Source organism: Gopherus evgoodei, chromosome 6, assembly GCF_007399415.2.
Source record: "Gopherus evgoodei ecotype Sinaloan lineage chromosome 6, rGopEvg1_v1.p, whole genome shotgun sequence".
Classification (NCBI taxonomy): Eukaryota; Metazoa; Chordata; order Testudines; family Testudinidae; genus Gopherus; species Gopherus evgoodei.
Genome location: NC_044327.1, coordinates 6,451,706 through 6,471,926, shown reverse-complemented (window position 1 = coordinate 6,471,926; position 20,221 = coordinate 6,451,706). Strand labels below are relative to the sequence as shown.

Genomic DNA, 20,221 nt, shown 5'->3' with positions numbered 1-20,221 from the left:
AAGCAGCACCATCACTCCTTAGAGAACCACTCCTCTTCAGTAAGATGTAGGGATAGTGGTTCCAGCAGGGATTGACAACAAAGAGCCATCAACTACTGAGGTAGGTTGTTTGAAGAAGGAAGGGATTCTAGGTAAAATGTTCCTTTAACAATGAACTTCCAGGAGAAACACCACCTTTTAGATATCATAGATTCTCTCAGTCTTTCTTTCATTGGACTGTCGTAAAAAGTAATCTTATTTTAGCAATCAGAAATCCAGGACTGACTGAATACAAGAGCAGTCCTCAACTTGAAGCCATGTGTTGCCAGAGTACACATTCCTTCTCTGGTGTATCCCCTCTTTGCGATTGGGGGCCTCCAGGCGGTAGTGTAGAAGCCAAAGTGCCAGCTTTACACCATCCCTGACTTGTTCTTCACAAGGGGAATCCCTAGCTGGGCAGGACCATCAGCTTTCTGACTCATTTACATGCCAGAATGGGTCTTTTGATTGACCCCTAAGCTTCTTGTGCCCCTTATATCGTCCAGCAGAAATGGTGAGCCCCAGGTTTCAGTGGCTGACTCGTTCACTCTTGTGTTTTGAAAGGAGGATGTGGAGCAGCATCTTTGCCCCACATTTATCGCTAAAGTGGCCATCGATGTTCATCTGAATGAGATCACCAAATTTGCCTGACTTCTTCACCAAGCAATGTTCACTGCCAGGGGAGGCTATGCTGCATACTTTAGATCCTAAGATGACCCTTGTTCACTATCTTAACAGAACAAAATATATCCTGAAATCCCCCAGACTATTCGTGGGTTTTAACAAGACGCAATTTCCTTTGTCAAAATGTGTTAAAACCTGTTTTGAAAGGTTGAATCAATGGATATTCTTGTCCTTGATAAAGGCTCATTGGCACTTCTATCTGGAGCTCAGCCTGTACCTTTTACACAGCTTTATTCACCTCGTTATTCTCAAAATCCAGTTTGAGAAGGGAGTCCCGCTGTCATTTAGTCTTCTCAAATCAGTTCTCTCGGGTTTACCACTTGTCAGTCTTCCAGGTGTGGGTATGTTTACTAACAGTGCAAAAAAAGAAAGAAAGAAAAAGGCAAGTTATTCGACTATACCTTAAATTTTTCAGTAGATTGAGTACAGATCCACAACCCCATTTTCTATCCCCACTTCTTTTGCGTCTGTTGGATTCCAATGAAGTAGAAGCAAATGAAGGCACATAGGGAGTCCACATCTCTTCATAAAGCCTTGCCTGGAATATTTCATGGCTCAAGACAAAGTCCACTGATTCCCCACTGATGCAGGTGTTGGTGCAATATATAGACACGTTCCATGAGCATGGATCTGTGTAACAAGGTACACAAGGAATGCCAGCTTTTGTGTTTATTGTATTTGTCTTTAAGATATATTAGTGATTATATATATGCTGACGAATACTGAATCAAATCCCAAGCAGTTATTTTCTAAAAATGACCTAATCTCCATCTAAAACTGTTACTTCATCTCAAATCATCTCTAAAACTGGTAAAGAGAAAATTAGATTCACACTTCTTGTGATTTGCTTCTTGTAGCGATCGATGAGATTTTTATAGCAGTTTTTATTTTGTTTCTCCAGGGAGAAACTCATTCGTCTTCAGCATGAGAACAAGATGCTGAAGCTTAACCAAGAAGGTTCCGACAATGAAAAGATTGCCTTGTTGCAGAGCCTGCTAGATGATGCAAATCTACGGAAGAATGAACTGGAGACAGAGAACAGGTAGGAAAATACATTCCTTTGTTCTTATGACTGTTTTTCTAAATTTTCGTATACCTTTGTCTTGTGAAGTCTGTTGTCAGCATTACATTACCCAGGTCAAAGAATCTAGTCAGTCCACACATGAGCATACCTAAACCTTTCCAGAACTTGGAGCCTCTATCACTTTTCTATTATAGAGGTAGCTTGGTAGAGCATTCAGGATATTGACACATGCAAGGTCAGAACGGGCAGTCTATATTGCTTCAGGATCCCCTTCTCCAGTACTGCTACAACAGAAGATGATCCTGCATCCTCTCTACTACCCTTCTTTTCCCCTCGTCATTTCCCACCCATTCTTCCATGTCCTCCTTCCATTTGTCTTTTTGTTCTTTTGAAGACATTACAAGTATCTCCAAAAGGAAAGACCAATAAATATAGTTGCCAGTTGTTAGAGATTCTGTCAAGTTGATTTCGGTTTTGTAAAATGAAGATTTTACATAAGTTTAGAGCAATAGAAATGTTTTCATGAGTTTAATAATTCCAGGGAAATTATTAGAATTTGGACATTATCCTGCCATAGTTGCAGCTCAAACATTGCAATATATACTAGTATCATGGATGCGCCTTTTCCACCCTACCGTGAGGTTGTGCACCTGTCTTAAAAGTGTAGGTTAGATGTGTGACCTCTTTTGGTGGTCCGACCTTAAAGGTTGATGGAATACAGTGAGTTTCCTGGTAACTTTGTGGGCAAATCCTGTTCTACCAACTGACCATGCTCTTGATGGTTTAGTAGGACATAGGGCTTCATAATAATCTCTTGTCCTCAACTATCAATACAGCAGCTTCTAACACTGTCGGTCCCAGTTTTGTCCTCAGTGATCACCTTGGTTCATTGATGAAGCAAGAAGGGAGATGGCTAGAGTGCTGTGGGTTGGAGTCTGATGTGGAGTCAAACTGATCCTGACATACTGATTTTTAAGACTCTATGCTTTTGTTATATAGGAGGTAAAGAGGGGCTGTTCAGTCTCTGACAGTGGAACTATTCCAAGCTGTTGATAGCTTGATAAATGCTAGTGACGTCCAGTCAGCAAAACAGTCGTGTTTTTCTCACTGCGGAGAATTTTCATGTTACTTTGAGAATAAAATCACTGGGATCCAGTCTGAGTGGAAGGGAACTGGACTGGGTCCATTGTTTCCCTGCACGGGACTATTGTTGAGGTCTGCGCTCAAGAAACCAGTCTTGTTTATGGCTGTGTGCTAATGATTGACCAATGGGACATCTGCCTTTTTTGGGAAGGGTCATTGAGAAGGTTGCAGCTCGGCAACTCTGGCTGTTCCTGCAGTCTTTGGATTTCCTTCTATCTGATCAGTCAGGCCTGCTTTAAATAATGAGGCATGTATTGCATTTTGTGAGTTACGCCTCAGTTCCCAAACTCAGAGGTCATAAATTTTCTTTCTCAAAACAAGCATTCAGTGAAATGGATATCAAAGTGGAGTCGCCAGGCCAGGCCAGAGTCTAGATTAGGCAGGTGGTTCAAAAGTTGTGCCAAGAAACCTTTGACCAAATAGATATTTGCTCCACACAGTTGGCTCAGATTCCAAGTTAGGAGAATCCTAAAGACTGAAGTTTTCAATATAGATTATGGTATTTTGCAGCAGTATCTTTCTTTACTTATATTTGGACATACTCATTTTTCGTGAGTAATCTTGGATTTACACAGTGAGCACCATGGTATTGATCAACAGAAAGTCCTGTGGCACCTTAAAGACTAACACATGCATCTGACAAAGTGGGTATTCACCCACAAAAGCTTATGCTCCAATACATCTGTTAGTCTTTAAGGTGCCACAGGACTCTTTGTTGCTTTTTACAGATCCAGACAAACACGGCTACCCCTCTGCTACATGGTATTGATGCTAGCATTAAAGTCACTTGGTCGCTTCTCTGCCTAGTTGGCCTCTCAGTATTCCTTGACCCAAAGCTATATGGTCCTGCGCTGTAACCCATTCTCAGTTCTTCTCTGCCTCAGTGTGTCCATGTAGCGAAGCAAGACTCACCGGTGCAGAGCATCCTGCTGGTTGTCCTGGGAACTAGCTCAATTCCAGCCCGGAGCGCCCTCTGCTGGCCGATGTCTGACTTGCCTCAGGTCCCCATGTCCCTCTTGGTGCCCTTTACCCTGGGGTTCTTCCCTCTGCAGTACCCCTACTCTGGGTCTTCCCTCCCAGGGGAACCTCCAGCCCTCTCACCGACCTTGCCTCAGTGGCTGCTGCCAGTCATCATCTAGCCCCAGCTCATTGGCAAAAACTGCAGTCTGTCATGGCCACTCATCATTGACAAGAGGGTTGGACCAGCTGCCTCTGCCTATCTCTGGGCTGCTGCCTCTGCAACCCCAGTACCTGTTTTGGCCCTTTTAACAAGGCCCGAAGCCTGGGGATTTACCAGGCTGAAGCTCCCCAGCTTCTCTTGCCTTTCCCCAGCCCTGCTCTGTTCCCTGTACCCTGAGCTCCCAGACAGCCCGGTTCTTCTCCCTCCAAGACTAGAGAGAGCATCCTCCAGCTTCTGGCTCACAGCCCTTTTATAGGACCAGCTGTGGCCTGACTGCGGCGTGGCCCCAGCTGTGGCTTCTCCCCCAGTCAGCCCAGCTTTTCCCAGCTGCAGCCCTCCCCAGGACTGCTTTTAACTCCTCCTTACTGTAGTAGAGCAGCTGCCCCACTACAGTCCTATAAAGGACTCTGAAGAAGAGGGATCAGTGTGGTCTGCAGAGGTGGTAATACCGTTAGAGAGGTCCATTTACAGGTAATTAAAATTTCTCCTTAATGAACTACCTCTGCAGAAATCCAGGGTTGGAGGAAGGTAGTATTGATTAGCAGGTAGTATCACACTCCAGCAGGAGGCCTTAGGAGTAATTTTGAGTAAAGACTGTAGAGCTAACTGCCCTTTCGAACAGGCATCTGATCAAGTCCTAGAATTGAGATGGTGGTGCTTTATAAATGTATAAATAATACCTTGACTTAAGCAGACCATTTGATACGGTCTCCCACAGTATTCTTGCCAGCAAGTTAAATAAGTATGGATTGGATGAATGGACTAGAAGGTAGATAGAAAACTGGCTAGATTGTCAGGCTCAACAGGTAGTGATCAACGGCTTGATGTCTAGCTGGTAGCCGGTATCAAGCAGAGTACCCCAGGGGTCAGTCCTGGGGCCGGTTTTCTTCAACATCTTCATTAATGATCTGGATGATGGGATAGATTGCACCCTCAGCAAGTTTGCAGATGACACTAAACTGGGGGGAGAGGTCGATACATTAGAGGGTAGGGATAGGGTCCAGAGTGACCTAGACAAATGGATTGGGCCAAAGGACATCTGATGAGGTTCAACAAAGACAAGTGCAGAGTCCTATACTTAGGATGGAAGAACCCCATGCACTGCTACAGGCTGGGGACTGACTGGCTAAGCAGCAGGTCTTCTGAAAAGGTCCTGGGGATTACAGTGGACAAGAAACTGGGTGAGTCCCAACAGTGCGCCCTTGTTGCCAAGAAGGCTAATGGCATATTGGGCTGCATTAGTAGGAGCATTGCCAGCAGATTGGGAGTGATTATTCCCCTCTCTTTGGCACTGGTGAGGCCGCATCTGGAGTATTGCGTCTAGTTTTGGGCCCCCCCTACTAGAGAAAGGATGTGTACAAATTGGAGAGTGTCCAGCGGAGAGCAATGAAAATGATTAGGGGCCTGGGGCACATGATTTACGAGGAGAGTCTGAGGGAGCTGGTCATATTTAGTCTGTAGAAGAGAAGAGTGAGGTGGGGATTTGATAGCAGCCTTCAACTACCTGAAGGGGGGGGGGCGCATTTTCCAAAGAGGATGGAGTTCAACTGTTCTCAGTGGTGGCAGATGGCAGAATAAGCAGCAATGGTCTCAAGTTGTAGTGGGAGAGGTCTAGGCTAGCTTTTAGGGAAAACTATTTCACTAAGAGGGTGATGAAGCACTGGAATGGGTTACCTAGGGAGGTGGTGGAATCTTCATCCTTAGAGGTTTTTAAGACCTGACTCAACAAAGCCCTGGTAGGGATGATTTAGTTGGTGTTGGTCCTGCTTTGAGCAGGGCGTTGGACTAGATGACCTCCTGAGGTCTCTTTCAACCCTAGTAGTCTATGATTCTATGGATTGATTCCCCCTGCACAGCCTGACAGATCTCATCTATAGATGCATCTCAGACCAAGCCAGCAGAAGCAGCCATGCGCCATGTGGAACATGTCCTTAGATCTTCAGGAACTGGAACTCCAGTCTGATTATAGCTAGTTCCATTTGAAGAGTCTGTGTAGAAAATGCTCTGCCTAAGGTTTCATCCCCATAAGCTACAGAGAGTTGGTAGGATATGGGGAATGGTTTAGTTTTGTCCAAAAGATAAGACATCTTTTGACACATAAGTTATGCAGTCATGGCTCATCCACAAGGCTTCACAATATTTTACAGAAAAAACAACCGTTTTAGTTACGCTTTTTTTTTTATAAACTATTACTCATAATCATGAGTTAACCTGAAGTTACCAAATATACTGCATAATTGTTAAATGGTAGAACTATTTTAATCTTCTAGGTCATTTTCTCTTTTTTTTAAAAAAAAGAAAGAAAGAAAGAAAAAGATAAGCTTAAGATGACATATATTTTTAGAAATTTATCCTTTTTGGGGGAATAGGAAAGAGGAGGCAAGTCATCACTGTGTGGGTTCATAAGAGAAAAAGGTGGCATCTTTGACCCACTAATAATGAGTGTTACAGCTTTCCATAATGTCCAACTGGAAAGAAACTCATCTGAGGCATATCCTTGCCTGAAGTGTTCATGGACAGAGATGTTCTAGGACAGTGGTTCTCAGCCAGTGATATACATACCCCTGGGGTTACGCAGCGGTCTTCTTGGGAGTACTCAACTCATGTAGATCAGAGTTTCTCAACCTGGGGGTTGCCAGATGGGTTTAGGATGGTCACCTCCGGCGTTAAGAGGTGGCAAGCAAGACAGTTGCCTGGAACCCCACATAACAGGGGGCCCCGTGAAGCTAAGTTAAATGCTTCAGCCCCAGACAGTGGAACTCGGGCTTCAAATAAGATTCACAAGAGAAAAAGAGGCTCAAGTATCACACACCAATTGATGTATTTTATAATTATATGGTAAAAATGAGAAAGTCAGCAATTTTTCAGTAATAGTGTGCTGTGACACTTCTGTATGTTTGTCTGATTTTTGTAAACAAGTAGCTTTTAAGTGAGGTGAAACTTGGGGTATGCAAGACAAATTAGACTCCTTAAAGGGGTTTGGAAAGGTTGAGAACCACTGCTGTAGGAAACAGCAGACGAGTACAGCCATAATCTCTCTAAAGGCTGTTGTAGACATTGAATAAATTAATGTGGCTTTGCATCTCTTATGTAAGTGGGCCAATACTGGTAGGCACAAAATATGTGTGTCAGACTTTGGAATGAATTGAAGTGTCAGTATATTTAAAATTAAATAAACTCTCTGAAAAAGAAGCTCTAAAAGAGAGACAAAAATCACAGACATAATTATTCACTCCCTTTGAAAAGTAAAATTTGTATCTTATTTTCTAGGCTGGTAAATCAGAGACTTCTGGAGGTGCAATCACAGGTTGAAGAATTGCAGAAATCTTTGCAGGAGCAAGGTTCAAAAGCTGAAGATGTAAGTAGAATTGTACATCATACCTATATTCAAGTACCCACAGTTATCCTAACTTGCACTTTGTGTGATTCCAGCTACATATTATATCATGAAGAAATAGTCTAGATGCAGTTTTCTGGCAGCTTTTCATTCTCCTGAGTTTAGATTTCAGCATCGTGGCCTAAAATTAAACTATGCCTACTTCTTGTAAAGTGAGATTTTTGTCTAAAACAAAGAAATGTAAACAAATTATCATGTGTAGAAAAGAAGTGAAGTACATTCCCTGTCTTGTCATCTTCAGTGTCCCTGTTCCTTTGGTAAATTCAACACTGATTACAGTTCTGTTTGTACTCTGTAGATTAGTGAGACTTAGAAAATCAAGGCCACACTATGTAAATTCACCACTCTCAGTACCATTTAGTAAAATATACCATGGGTTTTGTTTGTTTTGTGTTATTTTCCTGAAGCAAAGTCCTTCCTTACCAAAGTAAAGCCAGGAATTGCTTTTATAAATGTACCTGCATAGTGCAAATTAAGGTTGAGATTTTACACATGCCAGAGCCAAGAAATTCAACGATCAGCCCTCTTACTAATGCAGGATTGTCCCTCCATGCATGCCTTGATAAATGTGACTGCCTTTTTAATGCAACGTGAGGGAAAGGTACAGTTGCTGTGGAGCCATAGCTTCAAATTCTCCATTGAGAATTCTTTTTGGAGATCCCCACTTTTGAGAGCATGTGCTTTAAAAGCCACAGGCTCCAGAGCTCTCTAGAAAGCTGTAACCTTTGGGGTTGTGTGTATGCTCTCTTGCATATCCAAATGTATATTACTTTCTAACCGATAGTCGCAAGTCTTCAAGCCTTTGCTTTCTTTTTCACTGTTATTGTTTTAAAGCAGACTTAGGGCAGGTCTACACCATGGGGCTAAGTCGACCTAAGTTACGCAACTCCAGCTACGTACCTTAGGTCGACTAATTGCAGTGTCTACACAGCCCTGGGTCAACGGGAGAAACTCTCCCATTGACTTACCTTATTCTTCTCGTTCTGGTGGAGTACCGGAGTCAACGAGAGAGCGATTGGTGGTCAATTTAGCGGGTCTTCACTAGACCTGGTGGATCGATTACCGCAGTGTTGATCCACTGTAAGTGGAGACAAGCCCTTTGTGAAGCCAGTGCAAATTTTTATGTAACCGCTTATTTTGCTTTGAATTTCTTATTTTAATTTAGCTTAATCTAGTTTTTACCAGTGTAAACTACACGAAAATAAGCCATACTTACCTATCATTAGTTATAGGTTTCATATATAGATTATATTTTTTTTAAATAAGTAGTGTAGATAATTAATTTTGAAGGTAGGTCTATGCCATTATGTGGTTCGAAGACCTGCTCTGTGCCCTCGGTTACATGAATCAAAGTCCAAAATTTTCTTTTTGGACCTGGAAAATTGGAAGATAGGTATTGTAAACCATGTGGAAATGTGTGATGTTTGTTTGTTTAAGTAGTTCCATTGCCTGTCCCATAAAGCAGTAAAAATATTGTTTATTTCTGAAGTCAGGCACTTTTGCAAACCCAGTAAATGCACTCCTAACATGTGATCCACATGGAGACAGAAATAGTTCATTTTGAGGGTGCAGGGCAAAAACAGAATTACCTGGGAATTTTTTTCCGTTGTTTCTTTATACAGGTAAGAAATCACTAGCAAAGCAGTTTTCTTTCCCTAATTTTTTTTTGAGGTAGAGATAAATTAGTTATTAAATGTTTTGTTTTGTTTTTTAAATCCACCTCCTGAATATTTTTGCCAGAGTTTCTTCTATGATAATTGTGTACAGGTGTTTAAGACTATAAATGCTTTTTGTGTAATGACAGTAGGGTAAAGCTGACTTCTATTTATTTTTGAGTATTTATCATAAATGAATGAACTGCTTCCCACATGGGAGAAAAAGGCAAGAAAAACAGCTAGTGGGAGTTTGCTAGCTGGTAGGGAAATTTCTGTTACTGTGGATGAAGGCTTTGAGCAGGGCTAATGGCAAACAATTGTGAAACTTTCAGAAAATTAAGAGGATGATGTCAATGTCAGTTATTTTTAAATGGAGAAAATAAATTTTTCCTCCTATTCAGTATAGTAATCGTAAGGGTTACTTGTAACAACAATAGGTACAACATTTTGAGACAGGAATGTGTTTTTCAACTTGGCAATGCCCTTTAAAAGGATTTGCTATACATTTTTGTAGCACATCACTTCTTTACTTAGTTATTTAACTCAAATATATTTGTTACTGTCCCTGAAAATTTTATATAGTGCTATAGGTATATGCAGCAATCTAGAATGGGTAAAATGTGCCATATAAATATCAGTTTCACTACAGTGCAATACAGAACTCATGCATTGGATGCATAAGGCATCCTTTTTCTACATCATGGCCACAGGCCCAACCAACAGACTACGTCTTGTTTGACTGTTTTGTCGCTAACATGGGCACGCCTTCAAAATGACTCTTAAAAACAGCAGCCACTCTCCTATGAAATTCTAGTTTGAGTATGCTGGTTCACGTATGTGCTTCTTTACTACTTTTATATTGTTTGTTTTTGGTGTGGAGGCAGAAAAGCATTCATCAGGTACGTCTAGACTGCAAATAAAAACCCAAAGCGGGCCTGTGACAACTGACTCAGGCTCACAGTGCCCGGACTGTGGGGCTGTTTCACTGCAGTGTAGACTTCCAGGCATAGGCTACAGCTGGAATGGGCCAGCCCCGGGTGTCTAATTGCAGTGTAGACACATCCACACAGTTGAACGCAGTATGGATAATTTATGCTAGTTTTCTAAAAGTCCCCTGAAAATGAGACAGGATAATGAAATGATTAAGTACAGAGAGGAAGGGAAAATGTGCATATATTTCCCCCTCTCCTCTTTCCTGCAATGAATAGTTTTAACTTTTTCTGTTCATGAGTTACTAAATAGTTTCTTCTCTTGGCTGCTGTTTTTGCTTCATACTAATATGTTTTCTCTGTCTCTTGGCATGGGTTTCTGCTCAAGGCTATTGTGAGTATGGCTTTCTGTTTCCTTAACATTATCATGTTTTAGGCTTTTACGGTTTTGTTAAAAAATGAGATGCTTAAATATGTAAAGTGACATTTTGTCACAAATGAAAAATTATTTTGAAGCTTTTAAAAAAAAATTTTTTTTATCCAGCCGTGACTTAACTATGAGGTATAGCTTAGGACACCACAGGTGTAAGATATTTGTGCATCTGTAGTCAAATAATAAAGACATGAGAACAAAGAACAGTAGGAAAAAATGTTGAGGGTGAACTCCTGGCCCTACTGAAGTCAGTGGTGAAACTTCCACTGTTTTGGTGGGGCCAGGGTTTTAGACTGATTTTTTTTAATCTGATGTTTCTTTAATGCTTTATTAGTGCAACTCTTCAGGAAAGCTTGCTGCACTGTCTTTTGTTCAGATAAAGAAGTTTGAATTAATCTGCAAACGTACCAGAGCATGGAGAAAAGAAAACAAATGAAATAGAATTGTTTTTCTAAGAAATTGATCTGTTCAGTATTGATCCAATTTCAGATAAATGTTTGTAAAGCATCCTAACTTCAGTATGATCAAATAACTGTCAAGGGAAGGATAATTCCTACAGTATTGTAGAGAACTACTGTAAATGTTTGGTATAAACTGAATGCAGTGAAAATATGGCAGCTTTGGTATAAATGTAAAATTATGTATTTCACTGTAATATAATATTCAGTGATATAATTCACTGATGTAATCTCAAGTTCCACAATGTTTTAAAATAATTAACACACTTAACTTTCTATTTTAGTCAGTTCTTCTGAAAAAGAAGCTTGAAGAACATCTGTAAGTAATAAAACTTTCCTGTATTTTTTTTGTAATAATGAAATAAAAATACTGGCTTTCTGTATGTTGAAGAATGCTTAGCCAGTAGCGGGAAGGTCACTCATTAATGATTTGGAAGATATATAAGCAACAGAAGTGTAGACAGCTAAATATACCCAAGGAAACCATTATTCAAGTATTATTTACATCTTGTAGAGAAAGTCTTTGCCAAAGAAAAATAATTAAGGAAGAATAATGATTTTATGGTGTTAGAAAAGTTTGATTTAAAATTTTGTAAAGCTTAAATGAAGAGGAATAGTTCATGTTGCCCTGAACAAAGCACTTCAATATAAACAGTATTTACTTGTCCACTCTTAAGTATACATTATAGCAGTGGTTCTCAACCAGGGGCTCATGTCCCCCTGGGGGTATACAGAGGTCTTCCAGGGGGTATATCAACTCATCTAGATATTTGCCTAGTTTTACAACAGGCCACATAAAAAGCACTAGCGATGTCAGTACAAACTAAGATTTCATGCAGATAATGACTTGTTTATAATGCTCTATATACTATATACTGAAATATAAGTACAATATTTATATTCCAGTTGATTTATTTTATAATTATATGGTAAAAATGAGCAAGTCAGCAATTTTTCAGTAACTGTGCTGTGACACTTCTGTATTTTTATGTCTGATTTTGTAGTAGTTTTTAAGTGAGGAGAAACTTGTGGATACACAAGACAAGTCAGACTCCTGCCAGGGGTACAGTACTCTGGAAAGGTTGAGAGCCACTGCATTATGTAATAAAAGATAAGGTAGGTGAGGTAATAGCTTTTATTGGACCAGCTTGTGTTGGTGAAAGGATTCAAGCACAGTTCTCTTCTTTGTGTGGGGAAGGAAGAAGAGTGTCTGGGCTCAATACAAGCTGGGACAGATTTGTTAAGTCGAAGGGGTAATGCATTTGGAAGTGGTCACTTTAAATGAAGTAGGATGAGGGGCTCAGGGCAGGAGAATGAAGGCTGTGGGCTCTGGGGCAGGGCCAGGGATGAGCGATTTGGTGTGCAACCTGCCCTGGAGCTATGGTGTGGGGACAGGACTCCCCACAGCTCTGTCTCCCCATAGCAGCACCTGGGCTTCGGGGGGAGAGGCGCCTCCGCACTGCAGCAGCTCTGGGACTGGGGCCATAGGATAGGTGCCTCCTCTGGCTGCAGCAGGTCTAGGGCTAGGCTAGGGGAGGGGAAAAGAGAGGGGTGCCACTTCCCCAGCTGCGGCAGGTCCGGGCTGGGTTGGGGCTAGGAGAGGGACAGCTCTCCCCCGGCCGTGGCAGGTCCAGGGCTGGGAGAGAGGCATCTCTCCCCGCTGAAGCACTGAGCACCAGCACGACGCTTAATATGCTGCTCCACGGCCACACAGCTTACAGGGAACTCTAGCCTCCAGAAACTCCACGTTAACAACCTCCCCCTGAATACCATGGATGTCACCTCCCTATACACCAACAATCCCTCACCATACCATCATCGCTGCCTGCCTCAAATACAAAACAAGATAATGGACAATGCTTGGAAATCCACCCAAAACACATCCATGTCATCTTCACCCACAACAATTCCACATTTAACAATGAAAACTTTGGCCAAACCATGGGAACAGCCACGGGTACTAGAATTGGCTTCCCACACTCTTCATTGGTCACTTCGAGGAAAAATGTCTGGAAAAATGTCTGGAAAAATGCACCATGAAACCAGTGATATAGCTGTGATACATAGATGATATTTCCATCATCTAGACAGAAGTCCTAATTCCCTCATAGATTTCCACCACAACTTCAACAACCGCCACCCAGCCATCAAACTATCTCTAGAACACTCTCTTGACTTTCTGGACACCACAATTAGTTCAAACAATGGAACCCTATAAATGACCATGTACAAGAAAATTCACTGATCACCACACTTACCTCCACAGATCCAGCAACCACACAGACATACCAAAAAATCTCTTATCTGCAGCCAGGCACTCATATACTACTGACTTTGCTCTGAAGAAAGAGTCTGAGCTACACGCCTAAACGCACTATAATCTGCTTTCACTAAACAAATACACTTCACCAGAGAAGCAGATCACATAATGGAATGAGCCACCCAAGTATCCTAAGAGAATCTGCTTTAGTACAGAAAAAAACAAATTGAGTGCACAATCCCTAGTTGTCACCTACCACCCCATACTGGAACTCATACGGGGTATCATCAAATAGTTGCAACCCATATTTGATAGGGACTACATCCTGAAAGAAATGTTTCCTGAACCCCTTCTTCTGGCCTTCGAACAACCTCCAGCCTTGCGAAGTTCATCATCAGAAGCAGCTCCCCACAGACCAGGACACACCAACTAACAGTGGCACCAGAACCTGCCAGAAAAACAGATGCAAAACCTGCAGACACACAGTAGGAGAGAGATCATACCCCCCCATAACATAGCTTTCAAGATTAATGGATTCTACGCATGCTTATCAGAACAGATGCATCAAATACCCAGTAAGTATGTGGGTGAAACCAGATGCTGACTATGCACTTCAGTGGACTCACACAGGAACACATTAAAAAAACAGAAATACCCTAATACCAGTGGGCGTACACTTTTCACAAAGTGATCACTCCATATCTGATTTTTCAATACTCGTCCTCAAAGGAAACCTGTACAACACCTTCAAAAGGTGAGCCTGGGAACTTAAAATCAGAACTCTGCTGAACACCAAAAACCATGAACTTAACAGGGACAGTGATTTTATGGCTCATTACAACAATCTGTAACACAGCACACTGCCTACTACCCTTCATACATAACTAATCTAACTCCCAGTTGCCTACTTCATTTCAGGTGACCACGTCCAAAAGTCATTACCTGTTCTGTTTTAACAATCTGTCTCAACTTCTATTTAGCTCTGATACTCTGCTTCCTTCTCCAGAGCAGAAGAAGAGCTCTGTGTAGCTCAAAAGCTTGTACCTTCCACAAACACAAGTTGGTCCAATAAAAGATATTACCCTCACCTACCTTGTCTCTCCCATATCCTGGGACCAACAGGGTTACAATGCGACAAACAGAATAAAAGATAAAATCTTAATGAATGTGATCATTTTGTTTTACCATTTACACGCTTGTCTTAACTGTACACTTTTCTGAACTGCAGTTGTTACCTAAAGTTCTTCTTAGAGTGGTGGTCCCTATATGTATTCCATATGTATATGCACATGCACACCATGTGCCTGAATTCAGAAGTGTTTCTAGCAGTATCCGTTGACCCGCACATGCATAGTGCGTCCCCTTTTGTTCTCAGCCAAGGCTATAATAAGGGGTGCGGGCTGATGTCTCTTCATTTCCCTCTTACTGCCACGTGGCCCGAGTCCGAACGTCTGTTCCTTCACTCGATACTTCTTCCACAAATAGGACATCCGGTGATGGGACCTCTTTGCCACTCATGAGAACTTAAAGCTGCCACTTTATTGTTCCAGAGGGGCCATGGGAGAGGACTCACAGGGCGACACTCTTCTCCTCCCTTGGTCAAGCGATCTCCACTGCTTCTTTTCCCCCATTCCCCTCCTCCCACAAATGTTATGCAAGATCTACTGGCACCGATCTACCATAATACTCATAGCCTCATTCTGGCCCCATCAGTTTTGGTTCACGGATCTCATCAGACTCTCCACCCACGCACCACTCTGCCTCCAAACACTCCTGGATCTCCTCACACAGGATCAGTGCCGGCACCCCAATCCGGACCTCTTTGCCTCATGGCCTGGTTTTTGGATGGGGCTCAAGAATAGACAGAGCATACTCCACACCAGTGTGACACATTTTTAACCAAAGTAGGGAGGGCATCCACTAGGGCCTGCCTCCAGGTTAAATGACAACACTTCACCATATGGGCTTACCATCACCACCACCCAAGAGTGCGATAGCTATATGTATTGTCCTTCTCGATCTCAAAACATCAGGTCTTGCACTCAGCTGTTCATGGGTCCACCTGGCAGTGCTCAGTGCCTTTCTCCCCCACTTAGCACTGTCCATTTCATGAAGTGTCTACTCAACACCTTCCTGCCAGTACTGAAGACCCCCACCACCGTGGGACCTTAATCTCATTCTCTCTGCCCTCACAAAGCACCCTTCAAGCCTCTGGCAACATGCTCTCTCTCCCACCTCTCCATGAAGGCGACATTCTTAGTAGCCATTACCTTAGCTTACACCGTATTCCACTAGGATAAATTTTCCTTATGGCTATACCTTAAATTCCTCCCAAAGATAGTTTCAGAGTTCCACCTAAATCAGTGCATCCACCTACCTGTTTTCTGCCCCAGACCACATGCCTCTCATGCGGACAGGTTCCTGCACTCCCTCGATGTCTGCCGTTCTACCTCCGCAGGACTTGCTCCTTTCACTCATTGCCAAAACTATTTGTGGCCACTGCCAAAATCCAAAGGCCAAGCCCTCTCCTCTCAATGAATCTCCAAATGGGTCTTCAGGTGCATCCACAAATCCTAAGTATGATCCAACATACCACCACCAGATGTAGTCACAGCCACTGTACACAAGCACAAGCAGCCACATTGGCCTGCCGCGCGGACGTCTGGTGGCAAGACATCTGTTGTGCATCAACCTGGTGCTCTGTCCACTTGTTCAAGTCCCATTACGCCATTGAACAAGCGGCGGCTACGAACACTGCTGTGGGCCAAGCTGTGCTACAGACTGCACTTCCCATCGCATCCTCTCACCCACCGTCACACTGATAACTGCTTCCTACTCACCCACATATGGAATATGTGTAGGGACCATCACTCGAAGAAGAGGAGGAGCTTACTTACCTGTAGCTGAAGATTCTTTGAGATGTGTGGTCCCTATTTGTATTCTAATGCCCGCCCACCATCCCCTCTGCTGCAGACTAGCCTGCACAGAGGTAAGAGGGGATACTGGAAAGGCATCAACCCACACAACCTATTATAATCTCGGCTGCAAACACATGTGGGTCAATGGACACTGCTAGAAATACGTCCGGACTCAGGTGCATGGCGCGCATGCCACCCACGTATGGAATACAAATAGGGACCACACATCTTGAAGAACCTCCAGTTACAGGTAAGTAACCTCCTCATATGATAACCTGCTGGCTTATGAGAGGCTTATAGCCTCTCTCTGGGGTGTTGTGGGGGGTTAGCCAGTCTTTAATAATATCATAGCTGTCAAAATCATGTATTTCAAGCAGGCTTTGTACAGCTTATTGTAATTTATAAAGTAATTGTAGAATTTTGGACTGAGAATGGAGCTTTCTGATGTTACAACTGTGCATATATAGTAATGTTTTTTCTTCTGTTTTTTAAACAGTTCCATTCTTTGTTCATTGATATCACTCACCATGCCCTAGTGCCTCACAGCCAAAAGTCAGCTTTGTTATAACATGGAATTTTTTTACTGCTTAATTTTCATTTGAGATGGAGAAGAATGTTGGAACAATAATGTATCTCGTCACAATTTGTAACAGGGAGAAGCTGCATGAGGCTAACAATGAAATACAGAGGAAACGAGCTATTATTGAAGATTTGGAACCAAGATATAACAACAGTTGTGAGTTTTTTCCTCCATTAGAACACACAGTCTTTACATAAAAAGGCTTGTATGTACAGAGGGTCTTTAATAATTAACAGAGAAAACTGTAAAACTTTTTTTAAAATAAATTGTAAAATTGTAAGTGTTTTAGTGATACAAAATTATAGGGAAGTCTGACAATGGTAAGCAGATATTAATTCTTGCAGAGGAGAACATCAATTTTTACTGATCCAAAAGATACTGCTAATGTTTATGGAGAGGACGCAGAGGTCGTTTTACTAACATCTTGATGCCCAGAGGAATGTCAAGTTAATACAGTTCTTGATTGGTCATCTTAACCTCAGTTATCCAGAATTGCTGTTATCTGCGATAGGATCATATCCCTGGTATCTGTTACGTTAAAAATCCCTCCATGCTTATTAGCTCTCTTGCAATATGTTGATACGTACTACATGTTGCCTCAATGTGTTCAGATTATAGGCTGAAATGGTGATGACAGAGTTGGATAATCAGAAAAATATTTGGGGAGCAAATCTTTGGACACTGGTTAGTCAATGAGAATGTGACTTTAGCCAAGTAGGCCAGTTTGGGATTTCACAGCCACACATCAAGGCCCAGTTGTAAAGGACTCTAAATGGTATGTTGCTTTTTTTAAAAAGGCAAATGTGTACTGCCATTACATTGAGTAGGTTGGAAAAAAATAAGTGCCCCATCATCTTTCAAACAACAATTCCAGTATCTGTCCGAAGGTGCCAGAGAGGCTTTGTTCATGAGAGTCCTGTAAGATCTACACACCGTTTTGTTCTGTGTTAGTTTGAGTGGGACATGTTCCTTAGTTTATCATCTTCTGTAATATAAAGCATATAGTTGGGGGACTCAGATAATTCAAAGATGTGGAATTGACTAGTCAGGCCTTTTTAAGCTGTCAGCCTACATAATCCTTAGGCCCACTGCGTTTGAGGGAGGACACATTGGTAGGAAAAGGGCACACTTACGCATCTATGGGAATGGGAGGGAAAATAGGCAGTGGGAGTGAGTGGCAAATGACAGTAAGGGGTTGAAGGAGGAAGTGACATTTTTAAACTGGTTCCTCTTCGCTCCTCCTCCATCATATACATGTGCATGCACACACACTGAGAAAAGTCAAGCTGCCATTTCAGCAACAGCTTTCTCTGATTTTTCTAGAGTAAAAGCCAATCTGGGAGCTGTTCAATATAACAAATCTAGTATATTCATACAAGAGAATAACTTAGTTCAAAAAGAGTTAAAGTTGAAAATGTTTTTCAGCCAACAAAATAATATTACACTTTATAAAAATTCCACGCCTTTAAATGATAAAAAGTCTGGAAATAAAGAATATGGGGATTCAGCAACTTCCCCACTCAGTGAACCTCAATATTAAAGTATCCGACACCTTAAAGGGACCTGATTTTTAGAGGCCAGGTACTTGGAATTTTTTTCATAAAGATGTCTCAAGTTGAGCACCCAGAATTACTGGCAGCTTTTGAAAATCTTAGCCTACATTTTTATTTGGATAGGCCTAAATGCCATTTATGGAACCTTCTAAAGTTTTTGTATTTTGAGAGTTATCCTACTCTGAAGTGTCACAGTAAAAACTGTGGCTGTAATTACATTCTTTGGGTTCTTTTAACAGACATGAGTGGAAACAACTGAAAATGCCTAGGATTGTTGGGTAGAATAAGAAGCAAAATTTTTAAAACAGATATAACCTTTCTGCGTATCCCTTTCTGCCTCTAGTAATGATCAGTAAAGTAGGTCTTACTTTGCCTGGTCACATTCTCAATGTTAGGCTAGTGCTTGGAGAGGACATTGCAAGTAAGATAAATGGGAGTGAGTACCACAACAAAATGCTATTGCAAAATAGATGATCAGGAGTTGTGCCTGAACTGAGATTCTCCAAGAACCAAACACTGATGTTGTGCACCATTTGATCAGGGATGACAAAATCAGTCTCTTCAGACAAGTCCTTGGATGAACGATAATCCGTGTAAATGCTGTTGTCTAGCTATCCCCATAAATCAACCCATTAAAGTATCTGTACAATGAAACTGTCCTGCTGATCCATAAAACTTATTTATAAAATGTTAAAAATAATTATTTGTTTATTTTTGTCACATTTTTGGTGAAATTCTTCAGTGTTACCTTTGGGGAAAGATGTAGATTTCTTTAACATATATTTGGCTTAGGTGAATTATGCTGCCACAATGTTTTGGAACATGTACTGCATTGCTAACCCTCACTTTTATGAATTAACAATGAGTTGGCCAATAGTGGCATTAATGTAGGGCAGTAATTATCCCTTTAATTTTCCATATGCTCAGACAGTAATGTTGTCTACAGGGTAATTATTTAACAGATGTATACAGTGGAGTAGAATACACTGTGTCTCCCCCTTCATGTGTTTGAGTTGTTGAACACTGTGTCTGCTGAATTAGTAGAACATTTTGCTATCCTGACTTGTGCTTTCCTTTACTGAAAAAATAAGTACTAGCTGTGGGTTTAATGTATATTTAAACAAACAATATTAAAGTGTGTTATTTTTAGTATGACTTTTAAAAATTTGTTTCTCCCTACATGAAGCACTCAAAATTGAAGAATTACAAGAAGCTTTACGGAAAAAAGAGGAAGAAATGAAGCAAATGGAGGAACGATACAAAAAGTATTTGGAAAAGGCCAAGAGTGTAAGTGCATGGTGCTCTGAGTTGAGGTTTATGTTGCTCACTCCCTCTCCGTGGTAATGAAAATAAATAAAACAGATCTAACAATGTTAATCACCACAGGAGAGGAAGGTAATTAGTGGGTTTTGTTGTAGTTTTCAGTTTGATACCTATATGCTACACAGTATTAAGTTTCTCTTCCTACAGAAGCCTCTGCCTCAAATGTGTTTGTGCAAACCAACTTCCCCCTGCCCCTCTTCATCTATCTGTCTTTTATACAAACACCAACCCCCCCAACTGGAAGCACCATATTCATTTACACAAGTGGTTTACCCAGACCAGTATTCTGTCCTTGACAGTGACCGGCACCAGGTGGCACCTAGTAAGGTAACAATTATGTGATTACCTGCCACCTGGGGAAAGTTCTTTCCAACTCTAGTAAGCTAGTGGGTTGGTTTATGTCTGAAGCACAAGAGTTAATTTCCCTTTTTAATCTTTATTGTGACAGTTATAACAGATGATTTTCTTACTATTCATAGAAATAGCTTATTCTATTAAGCTCTTTGCCTCAGTGAGTTCTATGGGTTAATTATATATGCACAGTCTCAAAAAATAATGCATCAATTTTAATTTCTTTGGTCTCCTCCTCTTCTTGGTTTGAGACTGTAAATAGGGGCACCCAATTGCCATTCTCTATGCCATTGATTCCTTTAGATCCCTCTTTAT

At 41.5% G+C, this 20,221-nt stretch overlaps 1 protein-coding gene across 11 annotated transcripts in view; it reads left to right on the top strand.

The window, feature by feature from the left end:
* The window catches only part of HOOK3 (hook microtubule tethering protein 3), a 186,103-nt gene that overhangs the window by 100,830 nt on the left and 65,052 nt on the right, over nucleotides 1-20,221 (top strand). For 8 of the 11 annotated variants that reach the window (XM_030566229.1, XM_030566234.1, XM_030566228.1 and 5 more), the window contains 6 exons: nucleotides 1,604-1,744; nucleotides 7,320-7,407; nucleotides 10,419-10,424; nucleotides 11,206-11,240; nucleotides 16,753-16,835; nucleotides 19,419-19,519. In XM_030566229.1, coding sequence (XP_030422089.1) covers nucleotides 1,604-1,744; nucleotides 7,320-7,407; nucleotides 10,419-10,424; nucleotides 11,206-11,240; nucleotides 16,753-16,835; nucleotides 19,419-19,519 — 454 coding nt within the window. The remainder of the gene's footprint in view (nucleotides 1-1,603; nucleotides 1,745-7,319; nucleotides 7,408-10,418; nucleotides 10,425-11,205; nucleotides 11,241-16,752; nucleotides 16,836-19,418; nucleotides 19,520-20,221) is intronic. The other 3 variants (XM_030566232.1, XM_030566231.1, XM_030566236.1) reach the window with 1 other exon arrangement.